This window comes from Heptranchias perlo, chromosome 8, assembly GCF_035084215.1.
Source record: "Heptranchias perlo isolate sHepPer1 chromosome 8, sHepPer1.hap1, whole genome shotgun sequence".
In the NCBI taxonomy this organism is placed as follows: domain Eukaryota; kingdom Metazoa; phylum Chordata; class Chondrichthyes; order Hexanchiformes; family Hexanchidae; genus Heptranchias; species Heptranchias perlo.
Window position 1 is genome coordinate 855,174 of NC_090332.1, and position 18,174 is coordinate 873,347.

At 46.5% G+C, this 18,174-nt stretch overlaps 1 protein-coding gene across 1 annotated transcript in view; it reads left to right on the forward strand.

Moving 5' to 3' along the window:
• The first annotated feature begins 306 nt into the window (after window positions 1-306).
• LOC137324286 (adenylate cyclase type 8-like) overlaps window positions 307-18,174 on the forward strand; it is a 149,315-nt gene continuing 131,447 nt past the window's right edge. The window contains exons 1-2 of the mRNA XM_067988427.1: window positions 307-1,137; window positions 12,537-12,686. Coding sequence (XP_067844528.1) covers window positions 307-1,137; window positions 12,537-12,686 — 981 coding nt within the window. The remainder of the gene's footprint in view (window positions 1,138-12,536; window positions 12,687-18,174) is intronic.

The following is an 18,174-nucleotide window of genomic DNA, read 5'->3' on the forward strand; positions in this document are numbered from 1 at the left end:
AGTAGGCAGGCGCCTTTGGTTCCTATTTAAATACCTGAACTTTATTTTTAAAAATGTAATTCAGTCTAAATAAATCATTTGGTTTGAAGCTGACAGTTAATTTCGAGCATTGTTTTGATCCTTTAGGTTGAAGGGAGTTGGGGGAAGTCGAGTCCCTGAAGAACGATGTTGTTTCAGGATGGGAAATATCCAGATCCGTCCAACGCTCACTGGGGATGTGAAGATTGAGAAAGCGGTTGTTTTTAAGACCATCATTGGGACAGTGGATTGAAGCCATTTACCGGCAGTACGGTGACAGCCTGAAGTATGGAAACCTTACCCGAGTCTTCTGAATTCCTCCCCCTCGTTCGCCCAGTTCTCAACATTCAATCCACAAGTTCTCATGCTCCCGAATTTCAGTTGGAAAATATCGTCAAAAACATCGATGAGCAGAAGCAGCGGCTGGCCGACACTGACGGGCTCCCAAGTCACAAGTTCATCATCAAAAATGAATACATCCACGACATCAACATGCAGATCCTGTACAACGTCTCCGGCAGGAAGGGATCTGTCGAGCCGACCCTGCAGACCCCGGCAGTCCCCGGTGAGACCATCTCGGATTTTTTCGTCTCCACAGGCTACACCTGCCGGGGAGTGCTCGTGCCCACCACAGACCATGCCTTCAAGTCCAAGGAATTGGAAAAGCTATACCAACGCTACTTTTCTCGCCAGAGACGGATCTCTCTCATTATGATGAACATCATAGACTGCCTCACCAAGTTTAACATTGTAATGGTGTATTTTTGTGCTTCGCCCCAGCTGATTGACCCTGTGAAGAGTGGGTTGACTGGACTCATCATCCTGTTCTCCTTCATGCTGTGTCTTCTGGTCCAAGCCGGCAAGGATGCCGTATCCCACAACTACCTGCAATATATCGGACTTGCCACCTGGTTCTACCAGACTGTGCAGGTTCTCCTGGGCTTGGGCCTGGGTTTGGAGAGCAATGAGACCTGGTACATTCTATTCATTGTGTTCGGCACTTACACCCTGCTCCCTTTCCCACTGCTCTGGTGTATCCTTGCTGGTTCCCTCTCCTCAATAGCTCATTTGGTGATAGAAGGAATCCGGTATTCCAAGGGCATATTCCAACGAAACCAGGTACTTTTCAATTTTTACCTCTTTTTCAATCAACCCTAACTCCAGATCACCTTGGACTAACATAACAAAACTTAATTACAGAGGTGTTTCAATCAGCAACGTAACCTGGGTTGGAACTTAGACACACTTTGGTTAAGCTATGAGGCAAATTACATTAAAGAATTATTTAGTTATAGAAACATTGAAATATTGGAACTGAAAGAGAGCATGGTGCCTGTGCTAGCTCTCCCACGTGGGTTGTCTGATCTATTCCCATTTCCCAGCGCTTTCTTGTATTCTTAATGTGTTTACCTAATTCAGTCTTCAATATTGTGACTGTCTTGGCCACAATGGCTGCTTCCATTGAGTGAGCCTTTGGCTTAGCCCTAGCATTTCTGCCTCTGAGTCAGAAGGTGAAGGGTTCAAGCCCCACTCTAGACAATCCCGGCGAGCGGACAGGGGTCTTTGTGTCTGATGGGTGCAGACGGCCATCGCCCATCGTAAAGGGTAGGTGAGGCTCTTTAGGCTTGGTTGTAGCCCATCCAGAAGGTACTCTGAAGATAAAACTGTGAGGAAGGCTATGGGAAACCACCTCAACTACTCTTCCCTTAGCTCAAGAATCTCGTGTGGGAGTCTTGAGTTGGACCTGCCTGAGGGCAGAACATAACTAACAGACTCTTATTTTTCAATAATCAACATAACATTCCTGAGGCTTCCAATTTGTTGGGCCTATTTCTTGCAGTTATGATTTAGTAAGGCTTTTGGTAATGCCTAGAGGTAAGGCCAGTCTAACTGTAATGCTAGTTTCTATTATTTTCAATAGCTAACACTAATGCCTGCTGTTCAGTCCTCCTACCACTGGTGGTGCTGTGACACCAGTCACCCAGGTGACACCTTTTGACCTGTTGCAACCAACAGCTAAAATACATATTTCTACCAACTAAACACGAGCTTCACTGGTATTAAAATATCCAGCAGCAGGGAGGTCTGGGGATTCTGTTGAAAGGTTTTTCTTCAGCTCTTCTTTTCCGACCAATTTTCCCCTCTCCCCAGAAGGTGTTGACTCCCTGCATTTTTTTTATTCGTTCATGGGATGTGGGCGTCGCTGGCAAGGCCGGCATTTATTGCCCATCCCTAATCGCCCTTGAGAAGGTGGTGATGAGTCACCATCTTGAACCGCTGCAGTCCGTGTGGTGAAGGTTCTCCCACAGTGCTGTTAGGAAGGGAGTTCCAGGATTTTGACCCAGCGATGATGAAGGAACGGCGATATATTTCCAAGTTGGGATGGTGTGTGACTTGGAGGGGAACGTGCAGGTGGTGTTGTTCCCATGTACCTGCTGCCCTTGTCCTTCTAGGTGGTAGAGGTCGCGGGTTTGGCAGACTCCCTGCTGAAGTACATTTCACTAGTGCTGCTCGTCCTCTGGCACCAAGTGACCATCCTTCTTGAGCGAGCTTAGGACAAAGCAGCCTGCTTGATTGGCACCCTATCCACCACCAGTAACATTCACTCCCTTCACCACCGGTGCACTGTGGCTGCAGTGTGTACCATCCAGAGGATGCACTGCAGCAACTCGCCAAGGCTTCTTCGACAGCACCTCCCAAACCCGCGACCTCCACCACCCAGAAGGACAAGAACAGCAGGCACATGGGAACAACACCACCTGCACGTTCCCCTCCAAGACACACCATCCCGACTTGGAAATATATCGTCGTTCCTTCATCGTCGCTGGGTCAAAATCCTGGAACTCCCTAACAGCACTGTGGGAGAACCTTCACCACACGGACTGCAGCGGTTCAAGAAGGCGGCTCATCACCACCTTCTCAAGGGCAATTAGGGATGGGCAATAAATGTCGGCCTCGCCAGCGACGCCCACATCCCAAGAATGAATAAAAAAAATCTAGCCTACATTTCTGTAATTGGTGTAGTTTCGGCCTGAATGGCTGTTGGTGGGTTTTAGACAGAGTTAAGTAGAATTGAGGCGTTTGTAATCAATTTTCTGAGGTTATCTTATTTACATAGCTTCAGGTACAGAATTGCCTGCATGCAGGAAACACACAAGTGATGGGAGTGGAATATTGTGTGAAATCTAAAGGGAGAGAAACAATTAAAAGTGTAAAAATTCTGAAGACGTAGGAACATAGGAATTACCAGATGAATAAAGACCACAGTCGACCTAGTTCATCTTCTACCATCCTGGTCGTCACATGATACAATCATAATGGAGTTGTTGACTAATCATAGCAATCAATCTCTATCAATGAGTCTACAACAGACCCAGATATGAGGTGAAGAAAACCCCCAGTGGGGGAGAGCTTTGGGAACCATAGTCCAAAGTCACCTGTTCCTCCCAAGCCTGTTACACTCACCACACGTCATGTCTCAAATTACTCATATACTGTATCCCAAAATGTATTTTCTGAAAGAAATCTATCTAATTTGTTTGTGAATGAATCAATACTAACTGTTTCCACCGTCCCCCAGGGAGCCTGTTCCATGGATTGACCACTCGCTCATTGAAATATTGTTTCCACAGATTAGTTTTGAATTTACCCCCCCTTCAAGTGCAGGCCGTGTCCTCTGATTCTACTGTTCTGGTCAAGGTGAACTAGCTTGTCGTGGTCGACATTATCTAATCTTTTTGAAAAAGTCAGAGAGCATCTCAGCCCATAGTTCTATTGAGTGCATACTCTCATTCCTTGTTTTTCCTCCCAAAATGCATTGCCTCACACCTCTCCACATTAAATTGTATCTGCCCCCTGTCTGCCCGCTCCATGAGCTATGTATGACTTCCTGAAGAATCAATGTTAGTCAGCCCTCCGTTATGTACCATCGGCAAATTCCAAGATTGTATTCCCTATATCCAAGTCCAAACTATCCATATGTACCAAGAACAATAGAATATAAAAGCCAAGAGGCAATGATGAGCCTATGTAAAACCTCAGTGAGAGTACTGTGTGCAGTATTGGGCTTTGCACTATAGGAAGGATATTAAGGCTTTCGAGAGGGCACAGCTGAGGTTCACCAGGATGTTCACTGATATGAAGAAAGACTTGAAAATGAGATTTTTTTTTTGTTAGAACAACGCAGATTACAGGGCGATACGATCAAAGTGTTTAAAATTTGGAAAGCATGGGACAGGGTAGATAGAAGCAGACTGTTCCCAGTAGTTGAGGATATAGAACGAGGGTCTATAGAAACAAGATTAAATGTAAGAGATTTAGAACAGAGGGCAGGAGAAACTTCTTCACAGAGAGAGTTGTGAGGCCGTGGGATTCACTCCCAGGGTTAGTGGATGAGGCAGAAACTGTCAACGTTCAGGATTAAACTGGAGAGGGGGATGAAGGGATATGGGAACAGGGTGAATAAATGTGATTGGAAGTATTTGCTTGTGTGGTGGCTAAAGGGCGACATGGACTGGTTGGGCCGAATGGCCTGTTTCCGTGTTGTAACGCCTATATATTTCTAGGTAGGTCTATCTCCCAGGGTGGTACTGAGAACACGGAGTAGCAAGAGTCCGGGTTCCACCCACAGATTGGGCTCATTCAGATGGTCTTGGCAGTGGCGGGCCACGGGGGGGCTGTGGAGGGCCGTGGTGGGAAGCAGGGAGAAGTGGGGGGCGGGGGAGGCGGGCTGTGGGATGGCAGATACATTTGGCCTCATTGCTCCAGGTTAGAGAGGGGGAGGGGGGACTGAGCCAGGGTTTCTACTCCTGTTTCCAGAGAGCACATGTGGATCCGTGCCCTGGAATAGCCTGCACCTTCCGGAGAGGAGGGAGCTTGTACAAACCGAACAGCACATAGAAAAGAGAAGGCTGAGGGGTGACCTGATAGAGGTCTTTAAGATTATGAAAGGGTTTGATAGGGTAGACATAGAGAAAATGTTTCCACTTGTGGGGAGACCAGAACCATGGGCCATAAATATAAGATAGTCACTAATAAATACAATAGGGAATTCAGGAGAAACTTCTTTACCCAGTGAGTGGTGAGAATGTGGAACTTGCTACCACAAGGAGTAGTTGAGGCAACTAACATAGATATATTTAAGGGGAAGCGAGATAAACACATCAGGGAGAAAGGAATAGAAGGTTATGCTGATAGGCGGGAGGAGGCACGTGTGCAGCATAAACACCAGCATAGACCCGTGGGGCCGAATGGCCTGTTTCTGAGCAGTAGAGTCAATTGCTGTAACTCAATGTATTACAACACAGAGACCTTGTCAAAAGCCTTGCTGAAATCCATGTAGACTTCATCAAACGCAACCCTCATTACCTCCTCAAAAAATTCAATCAAGTTAGTCAGATACGACCTTCCCTTAACAAATCCATGCTGACTATCATTGATTAATCCGTGCCTTTCCAAATGACAATACCGTCCCTCAGAATTGTTCCCAATAATTTGCCCGCCACCGAGGTTAGACTCACTGGCCTGTAATTACTCGGTCTATCCCTTTCTCCCTTTTTAAATAACGGTACAACGTTAGCAGTCCTCCAGTCCTCCAGCACTACACCTGTAGCCAGAGAGGATTGGAAAATGATGGTCAGAACCTCCGCTATTTCCTCCCTTGCTTCTCTTAACAGCCTGGGATACATTTCATCCGGGCCTGGCAATTTATCTACTTTCAAAGACGTTAATCCCCTGAATATTTCCTCCCTCACTATGTTTATCCCATCCAATATTTCACACTCCTCCTCCTTAACTACAATGTCTGCATGGTCCCTATCTTTTATGAGGACAGACGCAAAGCATTCATTAAGAACCATGCCAACATCTTCCACCTCCACACACAGGTTACCTTTTTGGTCTCTAATAGGCCCTACTCTTTCCTTAGTTATCCTCTTTTTTTTAATTCGTTCACGGGATGTGGGCGTCGCTGGCAAGGCCGGCATTTATTGCCCATCCCTAATTGCCCTCGAGAAGGTGGTGGTGAGCCGCCTTCTTGAACCGCTGCAGTCCGTGTGGTGACGGTTCTCCCACAGTGCTGTTAGGAAGGGAGTTCCAGGATTTTGACCCAGCGACAATGAAGGAACGGCGATATATTTCCAAGTCGGGATGGTGTGTGACTTGGAGGGGAACGTGCAGGTGGTGTTGTTCCCATGCGCCTGCTGCCCTTGTCCTTCTAGGTGGTAGAGGTCGCGGGTTTGGGAGGTGCTGTCGAAGAAGCCTTGGCGAGTTGCTGCAGTGCATCCTGTGGATGGTGCACACTGCAGCCACAGTGCGCCGGTGGTGAAGGGAGTGAATGTTTCAGGTGGTGGATGGGGTGCCAATCAAGCGGGCTGCTTTATCTTGGATGGTGTCGAGCTTCTTGAGTGTTGTTGGAGCTGCACTCATCCAGGCAAGTGGAGAGTATTCCATCACACTCCTGACTTGTGCCTTGCAGATGGTGGAAAGGCTTTGGGGAGTCAGGAGGTGAGTCACTCGCCGCAGAATACCCAGCCTCTGACCTGCTCTCGTAGCCACAGTATTTATATGGCTGGTCCAGTTAAGTTTCTGGTCAATGGTGACCCCCAGGATGTTGATGGTGGGGGATTCGGCGATGGTAATGCCGTTGAATGTCAAGGGGAGGTGGTTAGACTCTCTCTTGTTGGAGATGGTCATTGCCTGGCACTTATCTGGCGCGAATGTTACTTGCCACTTATGAGCCCAAGCCTGGATGTTGTCCAGGTCTTGCTGCATGCAGGCTCGGACTGCTTCATTATCTGAGGGGTTGCGAATGGAACTGAACACTGTGCAGTCATCAGCAAACATCCCCATTTCTGACCTTATGATGGAGGGAAGGTCATTGATGAAGCAGCTGAAGATGGTTGGGCCTAGGACACTGCCCTGAGGAGCTCCTGCAGCAATGCCCTGGGGCTGAGATGATTGGCCTCCAACAACCACTACCATCTTCCTTTGTGCTAGGTATGACTCCAGCCACTGGAGAGTTTTCCCCCTGATTCCCATTGACTTCAATTTTACTAGGGCTCCTTGGTGCCATACTCGGTCAAATGCTGCCTTGATGTCAAGGGCAGTCACTCTCACCTCACCTCTGGAATTCAGCTCTTTTGTCCATGTTTGGACCAAGGCTGTAATGAGGTCTGGAGCCGAGTGGTCCTGGCGGAACCCAAACTGAGCATCGGTGAGCAGGTTATTAGAACATAAGAACATAAGTTATTGGTGAGTAAGTGCCGCTTGATAGCACTGTCGACGACACCTTCCATCACTTTGCTGATGATTGAGAGTAGACTGATGGGGCGGTAATTGGCCGGATTGGATTTGTCCTGCTTTTTGTGGACAGGACATACCTGGGCAATTTTCCACATTGTCGGGTGGATGCCAGTGTTGTAGCTGTACTGGAACAGCTTGGCTAGAGGCGCAGCTAGTTCTGGAGCACAAGTCTTCAGCACTACAGCTGGGATGTTGTCGGGGCCCATAGCCTTTGCTGTATCCAGTGCACTCAGCCATTTCTTGATATCACGTGGAGTGAATCGAATTGGCCGAAGACTGGCTTCCGTGATGGTGGGGATATCGGGAGGAGGCTGAGATGGATTATCCACTCGGCACTTCTGGCTGAAGATGGTTGCAAACGCTTCAGCCTTGTCTTTTGCACTCACGTGCTGGACTCCGCCATCATTGAGAATGGGGATGTTTGCAGAGCCTCCTCCTCCTGTTAGTTGTTTAATTGTCCACCACCATTCACGACTGGATGTGGCAGGACTGCAGAGCTTTGATCTGATCCGTTGGGTGTGGAATCGCTTAGCTCTGTCTATAGCATGTTGCTTCCGCTGTTTAGCATGCATGTAGTCCTGAGTTGTAGCTTCACCAGGTTGGCACCTCATTTTTAGGTACGCCTGGTGCTGCTCCTGGCATGCTCTTCTACACTCCTCATTGAACCAGGGTTGATCCCCTGGCTTGTTGGTAATGGTAGAGTGAGGAATATGCCGGGCCATGAGGTTACAGATTGTGCTGGAATACAATTCTGCTGCTGCTGATGGCCCACAGCGCCTCATGGATGCCCAGTTTTGAGCTGCTAGATCTGTTCTGAATCTATCCCATTTAGCGCGGTGGTAGTGCCACACAACACGTTGGATGGTGTCCTCAGTGCGAAGACGGGATTTCATCTCCATGAGGACTATGCGGCGGTCACTCCTACCAATACTGTCATGGACAGATGCATTTGCGACAGGTAGATTGGTGAGGACGAGGTCAAGTAGGTTTTTCCTCGTGTTGGTTCGCTCACCACCTGCCGCAGGCTCAGTCTAGCAGCTATGTCCTTCAGGACTCGGCCAGCTCGGTCAGTAGTGGTGCTACCGAGCCACTCTTGGTGATGGACATTGAAGTCCCCCACCCAGAGTACATTCTGTGCCCTTGCTACCCTCAGTGCTTCCTCCAAGTGGTGCTCAACATGGAGGAGGACTGATTCATCAGCTGAGGGAGGACGGTAGGTGGTAATCAGCAGGAGGTTTCCTTGCCCATGTTTGACCTGATGCCATGAGATTTCATGGGGTCCAGAGTCAATGTTGAGGACTCCCAGGGCCACTCCCTCCTGACTGTATATCACTGTACCGCCACCTCTGGTGGGTCTGTCCTGCCGGTGGGACAGGACATACCCAGGGATGGTGATGGAAGAGTCTGGGACGTTGGCTGAAAGATATGATTCTGTGAGTATGGCTATGTCAGGCTGTTGCTTGACTAGTCTGTGGGACAGCTCTCCCAATTTTGGCACAAGTCCCCAGATGTTAGTAAGGAGGACCTTGCAGGGTCGACTGGGCTTGGTGTTTTGCCGTTGTCGTGTCCGGTGCCTAGTGGTCCGATGCCGGGTGGTCCGTCCGGTTTTATTCTTATTATGACTTTTCGTAGCGAGATTTTACAACTGAGTGGCTTGCTAGGCCATTTCAGAGGGCAATTAAGAATCAACCACATTGCTGTGGGTCTGGAGTCACATATAGGCCAGACCGGGTAAGGGCGGCAGGCTTCCTTCCCTAAAGGAAGGAAGCCTGCCGCCCTTTATGTATTTATAAAACATGTTTGGGTTTTCCTTAATTTTACTTGCCAATATTTTTTCATGCCGTCTCTTTGCTTTCCTAATTTCCTTTTTAATTTCACCCTGCACTTTCTATAATCCTCTAGGTTTTCTGCAGTATTGAGCTCTCGGCATCTGATATCAGACAATAGCGATCATAATGCAGTAAGGTTTGAAGTAATGATTGAGAAAGACATTAGTAAGACAAAGACCCAAGTAATAGATTGGGAAAAGGCTAATTTTAAGGGGCTGAAAATGGAACTCGGGAAGATAAACTGGAAAAAGTTTTTGATAGACAAAAGAGATAGAAGAGCAGTGGGAAATATTTAAAACGGTGATCAATGGAGTTCAGGAGAAATAAATTCCTCTAAAAGCAAGAACAAACTAGCTCATGATGAAACACCATGGATGAATAAAGAGATAAGGGTAAAATTGAAACTAAAGAAAAAGGCATACACTCAGTACATAGACAATAAAGGAGAAGATGACAAAAGGGAATACGAAGAGGATAGGAAAGATGTCAAAAAAACAATTAGGAAAACAAAGAGGAACTACGAGATTAAATTATCAAGGAAAATAAAAAGAAATTCTACAGACACATAAATAACAAAGAAAAATCAGGATAGGGATAGGGTCACTAAGGGATGCCCAAAATAATCTCACAGGTAATGACAGTGAAATGGCAGAAATATTGAATCGTCATTTTGCCTCAGTATTTACCAGGGAGACTCACAAGGTGGGCAGGACATCAGAAGAAGAGATTAAAAAAGGCACAAAAACATTTGAGATAGAAAGGGGGGAGATAATTGATAAACTAATCAAACTTAGGGAGGATAAATCCCCTGGTCCAGATGGATTGCATCCGTGAATATTAAAAGAAGTTAGAGAGGAGATAGCAGAGGCAGTATTTATATATATATAAAAATTCACGAGAAAAGGGAATAGTGCCAGAGGACTGGTGGACAGCTAATGTTATTCCTATTTTTAAAAAGGGAGATAGAATAAGTCCAGGGAACTATCGACCAATTAGCTTAACATCGGTGGTAGGAAAGATAAAACCCAAAGATGTTTTATAAATACATAAAGAGCAAGAGGATAACTAAGGAAAGAGTAGGGCCTATTAGAGACCAAAAAGGGAACCTATGTGTGGAGGCGGAAGATGTGGGTATGGTTCTTAATGAATACTTTGCGTCTGTCTTCACAAAAGAGGAGGACGATGCAGAGATTGTAATTAAGGAGGAGGAGTGTGAAATATTGGATGGGATAAACATAGTGAGAGAGGAAGTATTAAGGGGCTGAGCATCTTTGAAAGTAGATAAATCACCAGGGCCAGATGAAATGTATCCCAGGCTGCTAAGAGAAGCAAGGGAGGAAATAGCACAGGCTCTGACTATTATTTTTCAATCCTTCCTGGCTACAGGTATGGTGCCAGAGGATTGGAGGACTGCTAACGTTGTACTGTTGTTTAAAAAGGGAGAAAAAGATAGACTGAGTAATTATAGGCCAGTCAGTCTAACCTTGGTGGTGGGCAAATTATTGGAATCAATTCTGAGGGACAGCATAATTCATCATTTAGAAAGACACGGATTGATCAAGGACAGTCAGCATGGATTTGTTAAGGGAAGGTCGTGTCTGACTCACCCTCGAATTTTTTGAGGAGGTAACAAGGTGGGGTGGTGGGGGGGAGTCGATGTGGGTAACTCGTTTGATGTAGTGAACATGCATTTTAGCAAGGCTTTTAGCATGGCAGACGGGTCAAAAAAGTAAAAGCCCATGGGATCCAAGGGAAAGTGGCTAGTTGGATCCAAAATTGGCTCAGTGGCAGGAAGCAAAGGTTACTGGTTGACGGGTGTTTTTGCGACTGGAAGGCTGTTTCCAGTGGGGCCCTGCAGGGCTCAGTACTAGGTCCCTTGCTTTTTGTGGAATATATTAATGATTTGGACTTGAATGTCGGGGGGCTTGATCAAGAAGTTTGCGGATGTCACAACAATTGGCCGTGTGGTTGATAGTGAGGAGGAAAGCTGTAGACTGCAGGAAGATATCAATGGACTGGTGAGGTGGGCAGAAAAGTGGCAAATGGAATTCAATCCGGAGAAATGTGAGGTAATGCATTTGAGGAGGGCAAACAAGACAAGGGAATACACAATAAATGGGAGGATACTGAGAGGTGTAGAGGAAGTGAGGGACCTTGTAGTGCATGTCCACAGATCCCTGAAGGTAGCAGGACAGGTAGATAAGGTGGTTAAGAAGGCATACATGATACTTTCCTTCATTAGCTGAGGCATAGAAATAAGCTCAGGGACATTATGCTAGAACAGAGAAGGTTGAGAGGAGCTTTGATAGAGGTATTCAAAATGATGAAGGGTCTAGACAGAGTGGATAGAGAGAAACTGTTCCCATTGGTGGAAATGTCAAGAACCAGAGGGCATAGATTTAAGGTGATTGGCAAAAGAACCAAAGGTAACATGAGGAAAAACTTTTTTACACAGCGAGTGGTTAGGATCTGGAATGAACTGCCTGAGGGGTTGGTGGAGGCAGATTCAATCATGGCCTTCAAAAGGGAACTGGATAAGTACTTGAAACCAAAAAATGTGCAGGAATACAGGGATAGGGTGGGGCAGTGGGACTAGCTGGATTGGTCCTGCATAGAGCCGACGCAGACTCGATGGGTCGAATGGCCTCCTTCCGTGCTGTAACTTTTCTATGATTCTATAACTGTGTAAAACATTGGTTAGACCACAGCTTGAGTACTGCGTACAGTTCTGGTCACCACATTACAGGAAGGATGTAATTGCACTAGAGAGGATACAGAGGAGATTTCCGAAGATGTTGCCAGGACTGGAGAATTTTAGCTATGATGACAGATTGGATAGGCTGGGGTTATTTTCCTTGGAACAGAGGAGGCATGAGGGGTGATGTGATTGAGGTGTACAAAATTATGAGGGGCCTAGATAGAGTGGATAGGAAGGACCTATTATCCATAGCAGAGGGGTCAATAACCAGGGGGCATAGATTTAAAATGATTGGTAGAAGGATTGGAGGGGAGCTGAGGAGAAAATGTTTTTTCACCCAGAGGGTGGTGGGGGTCTGGAACTCTCTGCCTGAAAGGGTGGTAGAGGCAGAAACCCTCAACTCATTTAAAAAGTACTTGAAACCCGGAGCTCGAGCTCCTCCAGCTGACAACACTTCCTGCACCTGTGGTTGTCCTGGACACGGGAAACATCCTGAAGGTCCCACATGGCACAGGCTGTGCATTCGAAGGGTATGAGCTGCAATGCCATGCCTCGATTTATTTGGTTGTTTACTAAACTTAACAAAAATAAATTAAAACCCAACAAGTGTTGCGCTTGCTGTTGAATGTGAGCTCCCTTGCCACGGCCTCCACATTTTCTGATCAGAATGCTCTGTGTTGCTGTTACAGGTCATCGCCAAAGTGCTGTTGCTGGCTTGTATGAACGTAGCCAGTCTTTTTATCAGCTACCTCTCTGATCGGGCACAGCGACTGGCTTTCCTGGAGACCAGGCGAAGTATTGCAAGCAGACTCGAACTGGAGGAAGAAAACGAAAGACAGGTAACAACACGGGTAGAATGCAGTGACCCGCAGATCATGGCCTCATTTAATACACCGGCTGCTCAGCATATCCCTCAGTCCCACTTACCCACTCTCTTACCATCTCCCCATCTCCCTCAGTCCCACCTACCCACCATCTCCCCATCTCCCTCAGTCCCACCTACCCACCATCTCCCCATATCCATCAGCCCCACTTACACGCCATCTTCCCATTTCCCTCAGTCCCACCTACCCACCATCTCCCCATATCCCTCAGTTCCATCTACTCACCATCTCCCCATATCCCTCAGCCCCACCTAGGTACCATCTCCCCATATCCCTCAGCCCCACCTATCCACCATCTCCCCATATCCCTCAGCCCGACCTACCCACCATCTCCCCATCTCCCTCAGTCCCACCTACCCACCATCTCCCCATATCCCTCAGTCCCACCTACCCACCATCTCCCCATATCCATCAGCCCCACCTACCCACCATCTCCCCATATCCCTCAGTCCCACCTACCCACCATCTCCCCATATCCATCAGCCCCACCTACTCACCATCTCCCCATATCCCTCAGCCCCACCTATCCACCATCTCCCCATATCCCTCAGCCCCACCTATCCACCATCTCCCCATCTCCCTCAGTCCCACCTACCCACCATCTCCCCATCTCCCTCAGTCCCACCTACCCACCATCTCCCCATCTCCCTCAGTCCCACCTATCCACCATCTCCCCATCTCCCTCAGTCCCACCTACCCACCATCTCCCCATCTCCCTCAGTCCCACCTACCCACCATCTCCCCATATCCATCAGCCCCACCTACTCACCATCTCACCAAATCCCTCAGTCCCACCTACCCAACCTCACCTACCTGTCTTCTCACCATATCACTCAGTCCCACCTACCTGTCTTCTCAAAGAAAGGGAAGATTGGGTACTTAATATTCCTGGTTACAAGGTATTCAGGAAAGATAGGGAAGGAAAGAAAGGAGGAGATGGCAGTATTGATCAAAGAAACTATTATAGCACTGGAAAGGGATGATGTAGTTGAGGGCTTAAAGACAGAATGGATTTGGTTAGAATTAAGGAACAATAGAGGAGCTATTACACTACTGGGTGTATACTATAGGGCATCAAATAGTGGGCAAGAGATAGAGGAGCAAATTTTCAGGCAAATTACAGAAAGATGCAAGAACTATTAAGTAGTGATAATGGGGGACTTCAATTACCCCAATATAGACTGGGATAGTAACAGTGTAAAGGGCAAAGAGGGGGAGGAATTCCTGAAATGTATACAAGAGAACTTTCTTGATTATTCTGTTTCCAGCCTAACGAGGAAGGAAGCAGCGCTGGATCTAGTTCTGGGGAATGAAGTGGGGCAAGTGGAGCATGTGTCGGGGGAGCATTTGGGGAACAGTGATCATAATATCATTAGGTTTAGAATAGTTATAGAAAAGGGCAAGGAGCAATCTAATGTGAAAATGCTTAACTGGAGGAGAGCTAATTTCAGTGAGTTAAAAAGTGATTTTTGCCCAGGTGGATTGGAATCAAAAATTGGCAGCAAAACAGTAATTGAACAATGGGAGGCCTTCAAGCAGGAGTTGGTTCGGGTACAGAGTAGACACATTCCCATGAGGGGGAAAGGAAGGACATCCAAAGTTAGAGCTCCCTGGATGACAAAAAATGTAGAGATTAAAATGAAACAGAAAAAGGCTTATGACAAATGTAAGGTTCATAATACAGTCGAGAACCAGGCTGAATACAGAAAGTACAGAGGGGATCTAAAAAAGGGAATAAGAGGGGCAAAGAGAGAGTATGAGGATAGATTAACGGCTAACATAAAAGGGAACCCAAAAATATAAATATATAAATAGTAAAAGGGTAGTCAAAGGAAGGGGCTGTTAGAGACAAAAAAGGAGATCTTCTTGTGGAGGCAGAGGGCGTGGCTGAGGTACTAAATGAAAACTTCACACCGGTCTTCACTAGAGAAGAGGATGCTGCCATTGTAGCAGTGAAGGAGGAGGGAGTAGTGATATTGGATAGGATAAAAATAGATTAAGAGGAGGTACAGAAAAGATTAGAATCATACAATGGTTACAGCACAGGAGGAGGCCATTCAGCCCTTCAAGTCCGTGCTGGCTTTCTGCAAGAGCAATCCAGCTAATCCCATTCACCCGCAAATTTTTTCCCTTTAAATACTTATCCAGTTCCCTTTTGAAGGCCATGATTGAATCTGCCTCCACCACCCCCTCGGGCAGTGCATTCCAGATCCTAACCACTTGCTGCGTAAAACGTTTTTCCTCATGTCGCCTTTGGTTGTTTTGCCAATCACCTTAAATCTGTGTCCTCTGGTTCTCGACCCTTATCATAGAAAGTTATAGCACAGAAGGAGGCCATTCGGCCCATCGTGCCCGTGCCGGCCGAAAAAGAGCTACCCAGCTTAATCCCACTTTACTGCACTTGGTCTGTAGCCCTGTGGGTTACGGCACTTCAGGTGCACATCCAAGTACTTTTTAAATGAATTGTGGGTTTCTGCCTCTACCACCCTCTCAGGCAATGAGTTCCAGACCCCCACCACCCTCTGGGTGAAAAAACTTTTTCTCAGCTCCTCTCTAATGCTTCTACCAATTACTTTAAATCTATGCCCCCTGGTCACTGACCCCTCTGCTAAGGGAAATAGTTCCACCCTATCCAGTCTATCTATACACCTCAATTAAATCCACCCCTCAGCCTCCTTTGCTCCAAAGAAAACAACCCCAGCCTATCCAATCTTTTCTCAAAGCTAAAATTCTCCAGTCCTGGCAACATCCTCGTAAATCTGCTCTGTACCCTCTCTAGTGCAATCACATCTTTCCTGTAATGTGGTAACCAGAACTGTACACTGTACTCAAGCTGTGGCCTAATCAATGTTTTATACAGTTCTAACATAACCTCCCCGCTCTTATATTCTGTGCCTCGGCTAATAAAGGAAAGTATCCCATATGCCTTTTTAACCACCTTATCTACCTGTCCTGCTACCTTCAGGGATCTGTGGACATGCACTCCAAGGTCCCTCACTTCCTCTACATTTCTCAGTACCCTCCCATTTATTGTATATTCCCTTGCCTTGTTTGCCCTCCCCAAATGCATTACCTTACACTTCTCTGAATTGAATTCTATTTGCCACTTTTCTGCCCACCTCACCAGTCCATTGATATCTTCCTGCAGTCTACAGCTTTCTTCCTCACTATCAACCACATGGCCAATTTTTGTATCATCTGCAAACTCCTTGATCAAGTCCCCCACATTCAAGTCTAAATCATTAATATATATCACAAAAAGCAAGGGTCTAAGTACTGAACCCTGTGGGACTCCACTGGAAACAGCCTTCCAGTCGCAAAAACACCCGTCAACCATTACCCTTTGCTTCCTGCCACTGAGCCAATTTTCGATCCAACTAGCCACTAGTTAGACTGGTTAGACTGACTGGCCTATAATTACTCGGTTTATCTTTTTCTCCCTTTTAAACAACGGGACAACGTTAGCAGTCCTCCAGCCCGCCCGCACCATGCCTGTAGTCTGGGAGGATTGGAAAATGATGGTCAGAGCCTCCATTATTTCTTCCATTGCTTCCTTAAACAGCCTGGGATACATTCTGCCAATGGGAACAGTTTCTCTCTATCTACTCTGTCTAGACCCGTCATGATTTTGAGCACCTCTATCAAATCTCCTCTCAACCTTCTCTGCTCTAAGGAGAACAACCCCAGCTTCTCCAGTCTATCCATTTAACTGACGCCCTTCATCCCTGGAACTGTTCTACTAAATCTTTTCTGCACCCTCTCTAAGGCCTTCATATCCTTCCTAAAGAGCGGTGCCCAGAATTGGACACAATAGTCCAGTTATGGCCGAAGCAGTGTTTTATAAAGGTTCATCGTGACTTCCTTGCTTTTGTATTATGTGCCTCTATTTATAAAGCCCAGGATACTGCATGCTTTCTTAACCACTTTCTCAACCTGCCCTGTCACCTTCTAGGTTGGTAGAACTCAAAGTAGAAAAGTCACCTGTTCCAGATGGGATGCATCCTAGGTTACTGAGGGAGGTATGGGTAGTTGCTTTGGTCACAATCTTCCAATCCTCCTTAGATACGGGTGCGGTGCCTGAGGACTGGAGGATTGCAAATGTTACACCTCTGTTCAAAAAAGGGGGAGAGGGATAAACCCAACAATTACAGGCCAGTCAGCCTAAAGTCGGTGGTGGGGAAACTTTGAGACTATAAACTGGGACAAAATTAATTTGCACTTGTATGAGTATGGGCTAATAAATGAAATTCAGCATGGATTTGTTAAAGGCAAATCGTGTTTGACTAACTTAGGAACAGAGGAATATAGGAACAGGAGTAGGCCATTCAGCCCCTCGAGCCTGCTCCGCCATTTGATAAGATCATGGCTGATCTGTGATCTAACTCCATATACCTGCCTTTGGCCCATATCCCTTGATACCTTTGGTTGCCAAAAAGCTATCTATCTCAGATTTAAATTTAGCAATTGAGCTAGTATCAATTGCCGTTTGCGGAAGAGAGTTCCAAACTTCTACCACCCTTTGTGTGTAGAAATGTTTTCTAATCTCACTCCTGAAAGGTCTGGCTCTAATTTTTAGACTGTGCCCCCTACTCCTAAAATCCCCAACCAGCGGAAATAGTTTCTCTCTAACTGCCCTATCTGTTCCCTTAATATCTTATAAACTTCGATCAGATCACCCCTTAACCTTCGAAACTCCAGAGAATACAACCCCAATTTGTGTAATCTCTCCTCGTAACTTAACCCTTGAAGTCCGGGTATCATTCTAGTAAACCTACGCTGCACTCCCTCCAAGGCCAATATGTCCTTCCGAATGTGCGGTGCCCAGAACTGCTCACAGTACTCCAGGTGCGGTCGAACCAGGGTTTTGTATAGCTGCAGCATAACTTCTGCCCCCTTGTACTCTAGTCTTCCAGATATAAAAGGCCAGCATTCCATTAGCCTTATTGATTATTTTCTGCACCTGTTCATGACACTTCAATGATCTGTGTACCTGAACCCTTAAGTCCCTTTGGACATCCACTGTTTTTAACTTTTTACCATTTAGAAAGTACCCTGTTGTATCCTTTTTTGATCCAAAGTGGATGACCTCACATTTGTCTACATTGAATTCCATTTGCCACAGTTTTGCCCATTCACCTAATCTATCAATATCCCTTTGTAATTTTATGTTTTCATTTACACTGCTTACAATGCCACCAATCTTTGTGTCATCAGCAAACTTAGATATGAGACTTTCTATGCCTTCATCTAAGTCGTTAATAAATATTGAGAATAATGGAGGCCCCAAGACAGATCCCTGCGGGACTCCACTAGTCACATCCTGCCAATGTGAGTACCTACCCATTATCCCTACTCTCTGTCGCCAACTTCCTAACCAAGTCTGTACTTTTCCCTCGATCCATGGGCTTCTATCTGAGCTAACAGTCTCTTATGTGGGACCTTA